This window comes from Sus scrofa, chromosome 2 (genome assembly GCF_000003025.6).
Source record: "Sus scrofa isolate TJ Tabasco breed Duroc chromosome 2, Sscrofa11.1, whole genome shotgun sequence".
NCBI classification, from domain to species: Eukaryota; Metazoa; Chordata; class Mammalia; order Artiodactyla; family Suidae; genus Sus; species Sus scrofa.
Genome location: NC_010444.4, coordinates 115,482,360 through 115,494,571, shown reverse-complemented (window position 1 = coordinate 115,494,571; position 12,212 = coordinate 115,482,360). Strand labels below are relative to the sequence as shown.

General features: G+C 37.9%; 1 protein-coding gene across 8 annotated transcripts in view; it reads left to right on the top strand.

Moving 5' to 3' along the window:
* Positions 1 to 12,212, top strand: part of TMEM232 (transmembrane protein 232) — a 243,920-nt gene that overhangs the window by 29,104 nt on the left and 202,604 nt on the right. For 6 of the 8 annotated variants that reach the window (XR_002341851.1, XM_005661576.3, XM_013995016.2 and 3 more), the window contains exon 3: positions 7,112 to 7,223. The exons of 1 other annotated variant lie outside the window; for it this stretch is intronic. Coding sequence is in view for 5 of the 7 variants with exons in the window: in XM_005661576.3 (XP_005661633.3) it covers positions 7,112 to 7,223 (112 nt within the window). In the remaining 2 variants the exon portion in view is untranslated. Of the gene's footprint in view, positions 1 to 7,111; positions 7,224 to 12,212 lie in introns of those variants that run through there. One more of the 8 variants, XM_013995023.2, reaches the window with a different exon arrangement.

Below are 12,212 nucleotides of genomic sequence, written 5' to 3'. Positions count from 1 at the left end.
ATAGTATTGATTTTAATATGTATACTTTATAATACAATATAGCCCTATCCTTAGGCTCTAAATGTGCTATCAGCAGCAGGAAGAACCTCTGCTCTCATATTTATATTCTGGTCATTTGCTTATTTGATCTGTAGTCTTTGTTTTTCATTTGTTTGAATTATTATAAGCCTTAAGTGAAATTCTAATTGTTAATACTTCATAATTATGTATGTTAAATTTAACCTAGGACATCTTACTTGTAGCATTTGTATTGGCTACAAATGATTTAGCCAAAAATATGGTAACTCAGGAGCTGGATGGCCATAAAGAGCATAAGTGCATTCAATATATTGTAGTATAATTTCTTTTAGAATGTATTGCCCCAAATGAGAGATCAGCAGCTGCCTAGGAGATATCTGTGCAAAGTATACAGGGTCTTGCAAGATCTTAGAAACCATATTCCTCTTATACTTGGGTGTGCACCATTGTCTTGGCTCATATTTCTAGAAGGCAGAAGATGAGAAATGAATTAAGAGTTTAATACTTTATTTGGGGTATACATGTTCAGTTCAGTGAAGGTGGAGGCCAAAAGGAAAATGAGGCAATAAATTTTGATGTATTATCATCCTAATCACTAAATCACAAATCACAACTTGCTATAAAAAGGCGTGGCAGATCCATGTCCATACTTGACATCTAGGGTTTATCAAGACAAATTTCAAGAAAAGAACACATCGCACAAAAGACCATAAAATGGAGAAATCAAAGAGGGGGGTATTCAGCTTTTCTCCTCCCTCCTGTCTAACATTTTCCTTGGTTAGGATTCATCTTATAGGTGCTAACTTATCCCTACTTCCAAGGTATGTCACCCAGCCCTTGTGTCTACCTTAAATGTGGAAGGGAGTCCCATATAGCACCCTTAATGACTATCTGAGGAATTACCAACCAGTACCTAATGAGTAGCAGTTTGTGCTAGTCTCTCAGTCTGTTTATGATAAGCTCTGGTCACCAGCGCAAAGAGTGATAATTGTCCTTCCTCCTAGAGCCATTTTTTTTCTTCTGTATTAATTAATAGAACTCATAGGGAGTTCCCATTGTGGCCCAGTGTTAACGAACCCCACTAGTATCCATGAAGATGTGAGTTCAATCCTTGGCCTTGCTCAGTGGTTAAAGGATCCTGCATAGCCATGAGCTGTGGTGTAGGTCACAGATGTGTCTTGGGTCTGGCATGGCAGCTGCACCTCCAGTTTGACCCTTAGCCTGGGGACTTCCATATGCCATGCGTGTGGCCCTAAAGAGCAGGAATCCAGTGGGTCTAGGCTTATGGGATAGCTCTGCTTTTGGGGTGAGTGAGAAACTCAGAACCCTCATTATCTCATGGTTTTATTCATCTGCCTAATCAAAGTTGATACAGTACTATTTTTGTGTTCCAGTCTACTGGAAGGGGAAAAAAAAAAGTCTTATTCTAGGGAAAGTGGCATATCTTTAAGTTAGAGGTGACCTTAAATTTGTATGTATTAAATCTCATAACCTGCTGATTTGGCCACATGGCCATAGCCAGCTGCAGAAAGACTGGGAAATATAGGCTCTATCTGGATGATCATGTGACTAGGAAGAAGCAGAGAAAAGATTTTGAAAGGACAGCTGCCTTTCTCTCACATTCCATTACCTATCCACAAGTTGACGTACAGCTCAAGTGCCATTTCTGTAAAGAAGGTTTTTTTTTTTTAAATTTTTTTATTTTATTTTATTTTTTTATTTTTTTGTCTTTTTGCTATTTCTTGGGCCGCTCCCGCGGCATATGGAGGTTCCCAGGCTAGGGGTCCAATTGGAGCTGCAGCCACCAGCCTACGCCAGAGCCACAGCAACACAGGATCCGAGCCGCGTCTGCAACTACACCACAGCTCACGGCAACGCCGGATCGTTAACCCACTGAGCAAGGACAGGGACCGAACCCGCAACCTCATGGTTCCTAGTCGGATTCATTAACCACTGCGCATGATGGGAACTCCAAGAAGGTTTTTTTGAATCTTCACTCCAAAACAGTAATTCTGGAGTTCCTGTTGTGGCATGGCAGAAACAAATCCGACTGGAACCGTGAGGTTGCGGGTTTGATCCCTGGCCTTGTTCAGTGGCTTAAGGATCCAGCATTGCCATGAGCTGTGGTATAGGTTGCAGGTGTGGCTTGGATCTGGCATTGCTGTGGCTGTAGTGTAGGCCGGCAGCTATAGCTCCAGTTAGACCCCTAGCCTGGGAACTTCCATATGCTGCGGGTGCAGCCCTGTAGACAAAAGACCAAAAAAAAAAAAAAAAAAGCCCACCAAAAAAACCCAAAAAACAAACAGTAATTCTTATTATTAATGGTTACTCAGTGGTAAATCTTTGCCAGGAACTAGACCATGTGCTCCAGTTTAACACTTTTCAAAATTCTACAAGAAAACTTGTCCTCGTGTTCAGAGATGGAAAATTATAGCGCACACAGGTTAAGTGATTAAGCAAGTGTTGGAATCATGATTTGTACTTCTGAATATCCACAGGATTTTATTTCTCTCTTTTTTCAGTCCGTCCGCTTTACATTACATCATTTGTGATGTCTTACTTCCCTCCTAGATTACGAGCTTCCTGGGGCCAGGCCTGATTCCTCTCTTAGCTCTCATTGTATCTAGCAAAAGCTCTTGTATGTGGGAAGCTTTCATTTAATGTTTACTGAACAAATAAATGGTCAGCTTAAAAGAAAGTTCTGAAGTCACAGATGGCATAAATAGAGGGTTGTTTGGAAGGGTATCCATGCAGTCAGAAGACTTGAGTATATTTCCTTTATATGCATATTGGCATGGCAAACTTTATTCATTACCTCTTCCATAGGGTCTGTACTTTCGCACTTACAGTAGATGACATTTATCTTTGTGAAGTATTTTGAAGAAATTGAAATGTGTAGAGCTAAGCTATATTTTCCTTTCAAATGCCTGTATTTTCTTTTTCAAGTTTCCTTTTGCTTCTTATCATGGGCTGTGTTTATCATTAAATAAGCATTACTTTATCTAACAACCTCTCTTTGTAATGGACAAGAAATAGTTTAAAAAGCTATATTTATTTCCTATTAAATACTTATTGTCATGCGCTGTGGGAGACAAATTAAGGTACTCAATCTCTGTATAGAAAGCTGAAAAGTATTAGCTTTACATATTTTTTTTTTTTGTCTTTTTGTTGTTGTTGATGTCTTTTTAGGGCCACACCTGTGGCAGATGGAGGTTCCCAGGCTAGGGGTCTAATTGGAGCTGTCACTGCCAGCCCACGCCACAGCCACAGCAACGTCAGATCCGAGCCGCGTCTGCAACCTACACCACAGCTCACAGCAACGCCGGATCCTTAACCCACTGAGCGAGGCCAGGGATCGAACCCAAAACCTCATGGTTTCTAGTTGGATTCGTTTCCTCTGTGCCATGACAGGAACTCCCAAGCTTTGCATATTTTTAATGATTCATTATAGACCACAATCCATGCTAAAAATAATTGACAAGGCTAAAATTCTTTATCAAATATACTGTAAGCATAGAAATTGAATTAGATATTACTTTCTAATAGGATCTGTCACTGTCACTGCTGTGTTTTGGGTGCAGTCCTTGGCCTGGGAACATCTACATACTGTACATATGCACCCCCCTCCCCAAAGAATTTAGAAATAAAATGATGTAAATGTGTTTTTCTCAGAGCCTATATAAAAGTTGAGGTAAAATATCTAATTTCAGAAAATGTATTTTTGATTTGAATTTGAAACCCTTGGATTGTGTGTGGGTGTGTGCGAGGTTTATGTGGTTGTTGGTTGGGGAAATTTGCTTAAATGAGATGGTTTTAATTTGAGTTTCTCTATTTATGATGTAAATCATCATTTCACATAGTTGCTGGCCACATGGATTTCTTCTTTTGTCCATTATCTGTTAAAGCCTCTTCTCTGTTTCTGTTGTTTGGGAGTTCTTTCTACGTGTTGGATATATTATGGCTGCTAGCCCTTTATCAGCTACATGTGTTGGAAAATACATTCTGCCATGATGATGTCTTTATATACATAAACTTACAAGAGGTGTTAATCAAAATATTTAACTATTGATATCATGTAGAGATTGATAAATCAGAATAGTGTGCACTACTGAATGTCAGGTCTATGCATAAGGGTTTTTAAAAATCATAGCATCAGTTAGCATGGCCAAAATTATACTGGAAATAATGGCAGTACGGAAATCATTGCGTTTGCTGTGTATATCCATATGATTACATATTGGCATTAGTTGAACTTGCGGAATATGTGATAAATTTAATGAAGAAAGCATGCTCCAATGTTGTGTATGCCTGGTTCTATTTATTAAAAAGAGTGCACATTGGTTGGTTTATGTTTATGAGCTTTGAGAAAGGCGTGAGGATACACATGGACCCATTAATCTTGGTGATTTCTTTTTTTTTTTTTTTTTTTTTGTCTTTTGTCTTTGTTGTTGTTGTTGTTGTTATTGTTGCTATTTCTTGGGCTGCTCCCGTGGCATATGGAGGTTCCCAGGCTAGGGGTCGAATCGGAACTGTAGCCACCGGCCTACGCCAGAGCCACAGCAACGCGGGATCCGAGCCGCGTCTGCAACCTACACCACAGCTCACGGCAACGCCGGATTGTTAACCCACTGAGCAAGGGCAGGGATCGAACCCTCAACCTCATGGTTCCTAGTCGGATTCGTTAACCACTGCGCCACGACGGGAACTCCTCTTGGTGATTTCTGATGGGTAAAATTGGGTAGAATTCTGGTGGGTAGAATTGGAGGCCCCTGAACGTTTGGTTTGTTATAAACAGCACTCTTCTGTTATTATTTTTAAAAATCTAATTTTTAATCAAATTTAGAAAAAATGTGGATAAAGTGTTACCATATTCTGGTCCCCACAACATTCTGTACAAATGGGAGGATGAAAGCTACTTTGAACTCTTCATGCAGAGTGGGTCCATGTTGATCAAAGATATGTTACCGCAGATGACTTTTGAGTTTTCAGCCAACCTTTAAGATGTCTTTCTAAGCACCTATTTCTAAGAGCAAGAGATCAGGAGGTCAAGAGTGAAGCTGATTATTTCAGATGCGCAGTTCTAGCTGACTTTGTGAGTTCTAACACCTTAACTCTTCAGCTATTTTACTGTACGCTTTTTGAGGCCAAGGTTATTTGTCTCACCATTGTGTCCTGGTTCCAAGGTTAGTGCCTCATAGTCAAGAAATGCTTACCGATTGAGTGGCTGAATGCATGCCCATTTTAAGGTGGCAGTTAAATAGTTGGTCATTTTATTAGTTGTATTTGGCTCTGGTTTACAGAGTCTTTATCTCTGCTTATCCTGTGATTGTATGGCACTGTGATTACTTTTACATACGTCTGTTTTCTCAATAGGACTATGAGTTATTGGGGCAAAATCTGATTTTTTTTTTTTTTGTCTTTTTGTCTTTTAGGGCCATACCAGTGGCATATGGCTTCCCAGACTAGGGGTTGAATCAGGGCTGTAGCCGCTGGCCTACGCCACAGCGACGCAGGACCCAAGCTGCGTCTGAAACCTATACCACAGTTTGTGGCAGCACTGAGATCCTTAACCCACTGAGCAAGGCCAGGGATCGAACCCGTGTCCTCATGGATGTTAGTGGGATTTGTTAACCACTCAGCCATGACAGGAACTCCCCAAATCTGATTTTTATTCATTTTTTTAATATATCCCACAGAACAACCAATTCAGTAAATTTTGAATATAGTAAGTTGTTAAAAATGTGTTTTATGCTTTCAGATTACTCCTTTTAAGACATGACTTCAATTATTTTCTTACGCAAATAACTCACTGATTCTACTACCCATTCTCTATTCTTCCAATGTTACTTTTGATCCCATGCCATTTAAAATTCTGTGGTATGTCATTATACTCCCTTTATTCATTCTCTTATGTATACCTTCTACTTATTTTTATCACTTCTCTTTTGAAATACTTGTTTACTCTCTGTATACTTTCCCCATGGAATCCTTTCCATTCATAAGACTTTAAATACCATATATATGCTCACGACTCAAAAACTGATATATTTAGCCAGAAGCTTTTCCATTAAAATTCAAGCTCATACATCTAACTGCCTACCCTGTGTCTGTATTTGAGTGACCACGGTCATTTCAAATGTAACATGTCCAATACTGAACTTACTCTCTACCCTCAACCCAAATTTGCTCCTCTAGAAACCTTTCCCATCTTGATAAATAGCAATTTCATCCTTCCAGTTACTCAGTTCAATTATAAGCCCCCCCCCCCCCGCTTTTTTCCTCTCATGCCGAATTTCTAATTCATTGAGCAGTCTGGTTGGGGCTAATGTCAAAATATATCCATTACTCAAACTCTTCTCTTAATTACTTCTCTTCATTTCTGATCCAAGCCAAATTACCTCTCACTTAAGTTTATGTGTGCTTTCTCCCTTGCTACCTCCCTATACTCTACCTCTCAACACAGCATGGGAATGATTCTGTTAAAACTTTAATTATGCTGCTCCTCTTATCAGAACCCTGCAGTAGCTTCCCATCTCAACCAGAGTTAATCCAGGCTTCTTGTTACCTCTCTGACCTTACTATATACATCCTTCTGCCTCTGCCCACCTCAGCCACAGCTGGACTGATTCTACTTGCATGGAGGGAATAATGATCTAGCTTAAATTGAATCAACACTGATATATGTGAGGAGATAAATCAGTCTTGAACAAAATGAAACTATGTTAGATATTACCTATGAAGGAGACATGTGTGACTTCTGACAACTATGTCAGAAATTTTTTTTCCAGAGGCTGGAAAGTTCTTTGACATCATGAGAATTATGTTTCTCAATCTAAGAGTATGATAAGATCAATCTAGGGTGTGTGTGTGTGTGTGTGTGTGTGTATATACACACACACACACATATATATATATGTATTTTCTCAGTCCAAGAGTATAAGATCAATCTAGGATGGCTAATTTTTCTGATTTTGTATGAAATATTCTTATCAAGGTAAAGTAATTTTTTAGAAAATAGATATACTTAGCCACTGCAAGTTTATTAATTAAAATTTAGAACTGTTAGTTATAATAATTTTTTTTTTTGGTTTAGGCTACAATATTCAATCACAAAAGAATTCATCTTGAGATTCAATCAAACAAAAAATCCCAAAGAGGAGGAAGAATTACTGGACATAGCTAGAAAAAACCTTATCAAATGTAAGGTAATGGCACAGTATTTGATTACTTAGTATGTGAATTTTCTCTTCTAGTTGGTAGTTACATGTTCTAAAATATTGAAAAAAAGTAAGAATACATGTCTCTTTAATTATAGGTAGGCATAATTTAAACTACTAATGCAAATTAAAGTTAAAGCTTATAACCAAGTAATTCAATGTCAAATGGCTTTTAGGTTGAAGTGCTTCATAAGTTATTGGGGAATATAGCTGTTGGCACCAGTCCAAGAGCCCACAGCTAAATATCAAAGGCTAGTAAATAAATTTCTGATTATGAAAATTCTACTTATTCCTAAAAAAAAAAAAGTTAACAAACATATGATGTGTCCCAAAGAGGAAAGAAAGCCCTCATAAATGTTCACTGTATGTGTACAGAATACTCTGTTCTTTCTATGTAACAGACGATTTTGCCTAACTTGTAGAAATTACACTTTTTTTTTGGTCTTTTTAGAGCTCATAAGAAAGTTCCTAGTCTAGGGGTCAAATAGGAGCTGAAGCTGCCGGCCTATGCCACAGCCACAACAACATGGGATCCAAGTCGTGTCTGTGACTTGCACCACAGCTCATAACAATGCCAGATCCTTAACCCACTGAGTGAGGTCAGGGATTGAACCTTCGTCCTCATGATTACTAGTCAGGTTTGTTATCACTGAGCCCCAATGGAAACTCCCAAAAAATGCATTCTTTAAGAATATGTCATTACTTCTCAGAGTTCCTGTCGTGGCTCAGTGGTTAACAAAGCCGACTAGGGACCACGAGATTGTGGGTTCGATCCCTGGCCTTGCTCGGAGGTTAAGGATTCGGCATTGCCGTGAGCTGTGGTGCAGGTCGCAGACGAGGCTCAGATCCCGAGTTGCTGTGTCTCTGTCGTAGGCCAGCGGCTATGGCTCCGATTAGATCCCTGGCCTGAGAACCTCCATATGCCATGAGAGCGGCCCAAGAAATGGCAAAAAGACAAAAAAAAAAAAGTCATTAATTTTCAAATTGTCAAACACATATAAAAAAAAGAACAGGAAGTGAAATAAGACCTTGTTTTACCTTTTCTATATTAGATCCAGTGTAAGTTTTGTCAGAGAAATAATATACATACAACTTTGCTTTAATATTAAATAATCAATGAAAAAAAGCTGCACGAAAGCAGAGCATAAATTAAGTCAACTTTTTTGTGGTTATTTCATAGTATTTTGGCTCATGGTTGCCCATATATTTATAAATTTTTTAAAGAATTCATGAAAGGAGTTCCTGTTGTGGCTTAGCAGATAAAGGGTCCGATGTTGTCTTTGGCCATGCTCAGGGTGTTAAGGATCTGGCAGTGCTGTAAGCTGTGGCATAGGTTGCAGATTCGGCCCCAATCCAATGTTGTTGTGGCTGTGGTATAGGCTGCACCTGCAGCTCTGATTTGACCTTTAGCCTGGGAACTTCCACATGCTGCAGGTGCAGTTGTAAAAAGAAAAAAAAATCATGTAAAAAGTTGATTAGAAAAAAGAATGTACTTTATTAAGTATGCATACAGATAGTTGCCAACAGGTACATTGAGCTTCTCTTCTATGGACCCTGTACTTCCTGGGACAGCCTTAGTCATGGGCATATTAAGATTAAGGGGGCCACTTTGATATCTTTTACATTCACTAACTTCAGCCATCAGCAGTGAAGTAGCTGGAGTTTTCCAGCAAATTGGCATCACACTAATTTCTGTTGAATCATATTTTTTAATATACTTTCCATTTATTTATTTAGTCAGTCCTTTTTGGGCCCCAGTTTCAGCATATGTAGGTTCCCAGGTTAGGGGTTGAATCGGAGCTGTAGCTGCTGGTTACGCCACAGCCACAGCAGTGCCAGATCTGAGCCACGTCTGTGACCTACATCATAGCTCACCACAATGCCGGATCCTTAACCCTCTCAGCAAGGCCAGAGGGTCGAACCCATGTCCTCATGGATACTAGTTGGGCTCATTAACCACTGAGCCACGATGGGAACTCCTGTACTTTTCTTTTAAAATCAGAGATGCATTCTTTTGGTGGTGATATGAGATAGAATTAATTCCTAGAAAGAAAAGATTGAGAATTATTTTCAGTATGTATCTAGCGATATTACTCAGAATACAAACATTCTCTACATTTTAACACTGAGACAGTTTACTAAAAGGTCAAAAAATAAAAGTAATAAAAGCAAAAATATAAAGCCTTAAGAGCATCAGCCTCTTAGAATGAATTTCAGAATATAATTAAAGGACAATATAAAAAATGAGTAAAGTTAAACAAGGAAAAATTAAATATATGTCAAAATATTAGTAAAATAAATAATAAATTAAAATATAAATAATAAAAATATAAATCATATAAATATATGAATAAATATATAAAATCAATAAAACCAAAAGCTGGTCTTTTGAAAGGATAAACAAAATCAGCAAGCCTCTGGCCAGACTCATCAAGAAAAAAAAGAAGACCCAAATAAATAAAATAAGAAATGAAAGGAGAGAAATAACAACTAATAATGCAGAAATAAAAAAAACATAAAATACTATGAACAGCTATATGCCAACAAAATGGAGAACCTAGAAGAAATGGATGTTTCTAGAAATATACATCCTACCAAAACTGAATCAAGAAGAAACAGATAAATTGAACAAACCAATCCTGGAAATGAAATAGAATCTATAATTGAAAAAAAAAAAAGCAAACTCTCTGCGGGAATTCCTGTTGTGACTTATGGGTTAAGAATCCAGTACAGTGTCTGCAAGGATGCTAATTTGATCCCTGGCCTCGCTCAGTGGGTTAAGGATCCAGCATTGCTGGAAACTGTGGTATAGGTCACAGATGTAGCTCAGATCTCAAGTACTGTGGCTGTGATGTAACCCACCAGCTACAGCTCCAATTTGACCCCTAGCCTGGGAACTTCCATATGCTGTAGGTGTGACCCTAAAATTAAACAAAAACAAAAACAAAAAACAAAACTCCCTGCAAACAAAATTCCAGGAGTCTTCACTGGGGAATTTTACCAGACATACAATGGCTATTCTGACTTTTCCACTTCTTCCAAAAGACTGAAGAGGAGGGAACACTCCCAAAGTCATTCTGTGAAGCCACCATCATCCTGATGCCAAAACCAGATAAAGATGCTACCAAAAAATAAAATGGGCCAGTGTCTTTGTTGACTATAGATATAAAAATCCTCAACAAAATATTAGCAAATGTAATCCACCAGCACATAAAAAGGATAGTGCACCATGACCAAGTTGGATTTCACCCAGGGTCACAAATCAATTGATGTGATACACTACATCAACAAAACAAAACACAAAAACCATATGATCATCTCGATAGATGTAGAAAGCATTTGATAAATTTTAACATCCATTCATCATAAAAAACGCTTATGAAATTGGTATGGAGGGAACACATCTCAGCATAATAAAAGCCATTTATGATAAACCTAAAGCCAACATAATACTCTGGTGAAAAGCTGAAAGTCTTCCTGCTAAATTTTGGAACAAGACAAGGATGCCTCCTATCACCACTTCTATTCAACATAGTGTTGGAATTCCTAGCCACAGCATTCAGACAAGAAAAAGAAATAAAACTTATCCAAATTGGAAAGAAGGAGGTAAAATTTTCATTTATTGTAGATAACATGGTATTCTATTTAGAGAACCCTAAAGACTCTGCATAAAAACTATTAGAAATGAAAAATAAATTCAGCGAGGCAGGAGGATACACGATTAACAGGAAGAAATCTGTTGCATTTATTTACATTAACAAAATATCAGGAAGAGAAAGTACAAAAAAAAAATACCATTTAAAACTGTGTCCAAAAAAAAAAAAAACCCTAAGAATAAACCTGACCAAGGAGGTGATAGACTTATATGCCGAGGACTGTAAAACACTGACAAAGGAAATTGAAGATGATTCAAAGAAATGAAAAGATAACCCATGCACTGGATTGGAAGAATTAGTATTGTTAAAGTGGCCATACTGCCTAAAGCCATCTACAGATTTAATGTAATCTGTATCAAATTAATCTGGATGTTTTTCACAGAACTAGAACTGAAATTTATATTGATTCAAAGGAGACCCAGAACTGCCAAAGAAATCCTGAGGAAAAAGAACAAAGCTGGAGGCATAACCACTTAGACTTTGGGCAATACTACAGAGCTACAGTCATCAAAACAATGTAGTAGTGGCACAGAACCAGTCATATGGATCAATGGAACAGAATAGACAGGCCAGAAATAAACCTGCATGCCTACGATCTTTTACAAAGCAATCTTTTACAAAGGAAGCAAAAATATACACTGGAGAAAAAGACAGTTTCTTCAGCAGGTGGTGTGGTAAAGCTGGACAGCTTCCTATAAATCAGTGAAGTTAAAACACTTCTTCACATCATACACAAAAATAAGCTCAAAATGACTGAAAGACTTAAATATAAGACACCATAAAACTCCTAGAGGAGAACATAAGCAAAACACTCTCTGACAGTAATTGTAGCAATATTTTCTTAGTTTGGTCTCTCAAGGCAAAAGAAAGAAATCTAAAAAAAAAAAAGCGAATGGGACCTAATCAAACTTACAAGGTTTTGCTCAGCAAAGCAAACTATAAACAAAATGAAAAAAATCTGCATACTAGGAGAAAATAGTTGGAAACAATGTGACTGATGGGGGCTAAATTTCCACAATATACAAACAGCTCAATATATTTAAAAAAAAACCCAATCAAAAATGGGTAGAAGACCTAAATAGATTTTTTTTTTTCAAGAAAGACATACAGATGGTCACTATGCACATGAAAAGATGCTCAAGATTGATAGTTACTAGAGAAATGCAAATCAAAACCACAATGAGGTGTCACCGGACACCAGTCAGAATGGGTGTCATCAAAAAGTCTATAAATAACAAATCCTGAAGAGGGTGTGGAGAAAAGGGGGTATCTTCCTACACTGTCGGTGGCAATGTGAATTGTTGAAGCCACAATGGAGAAC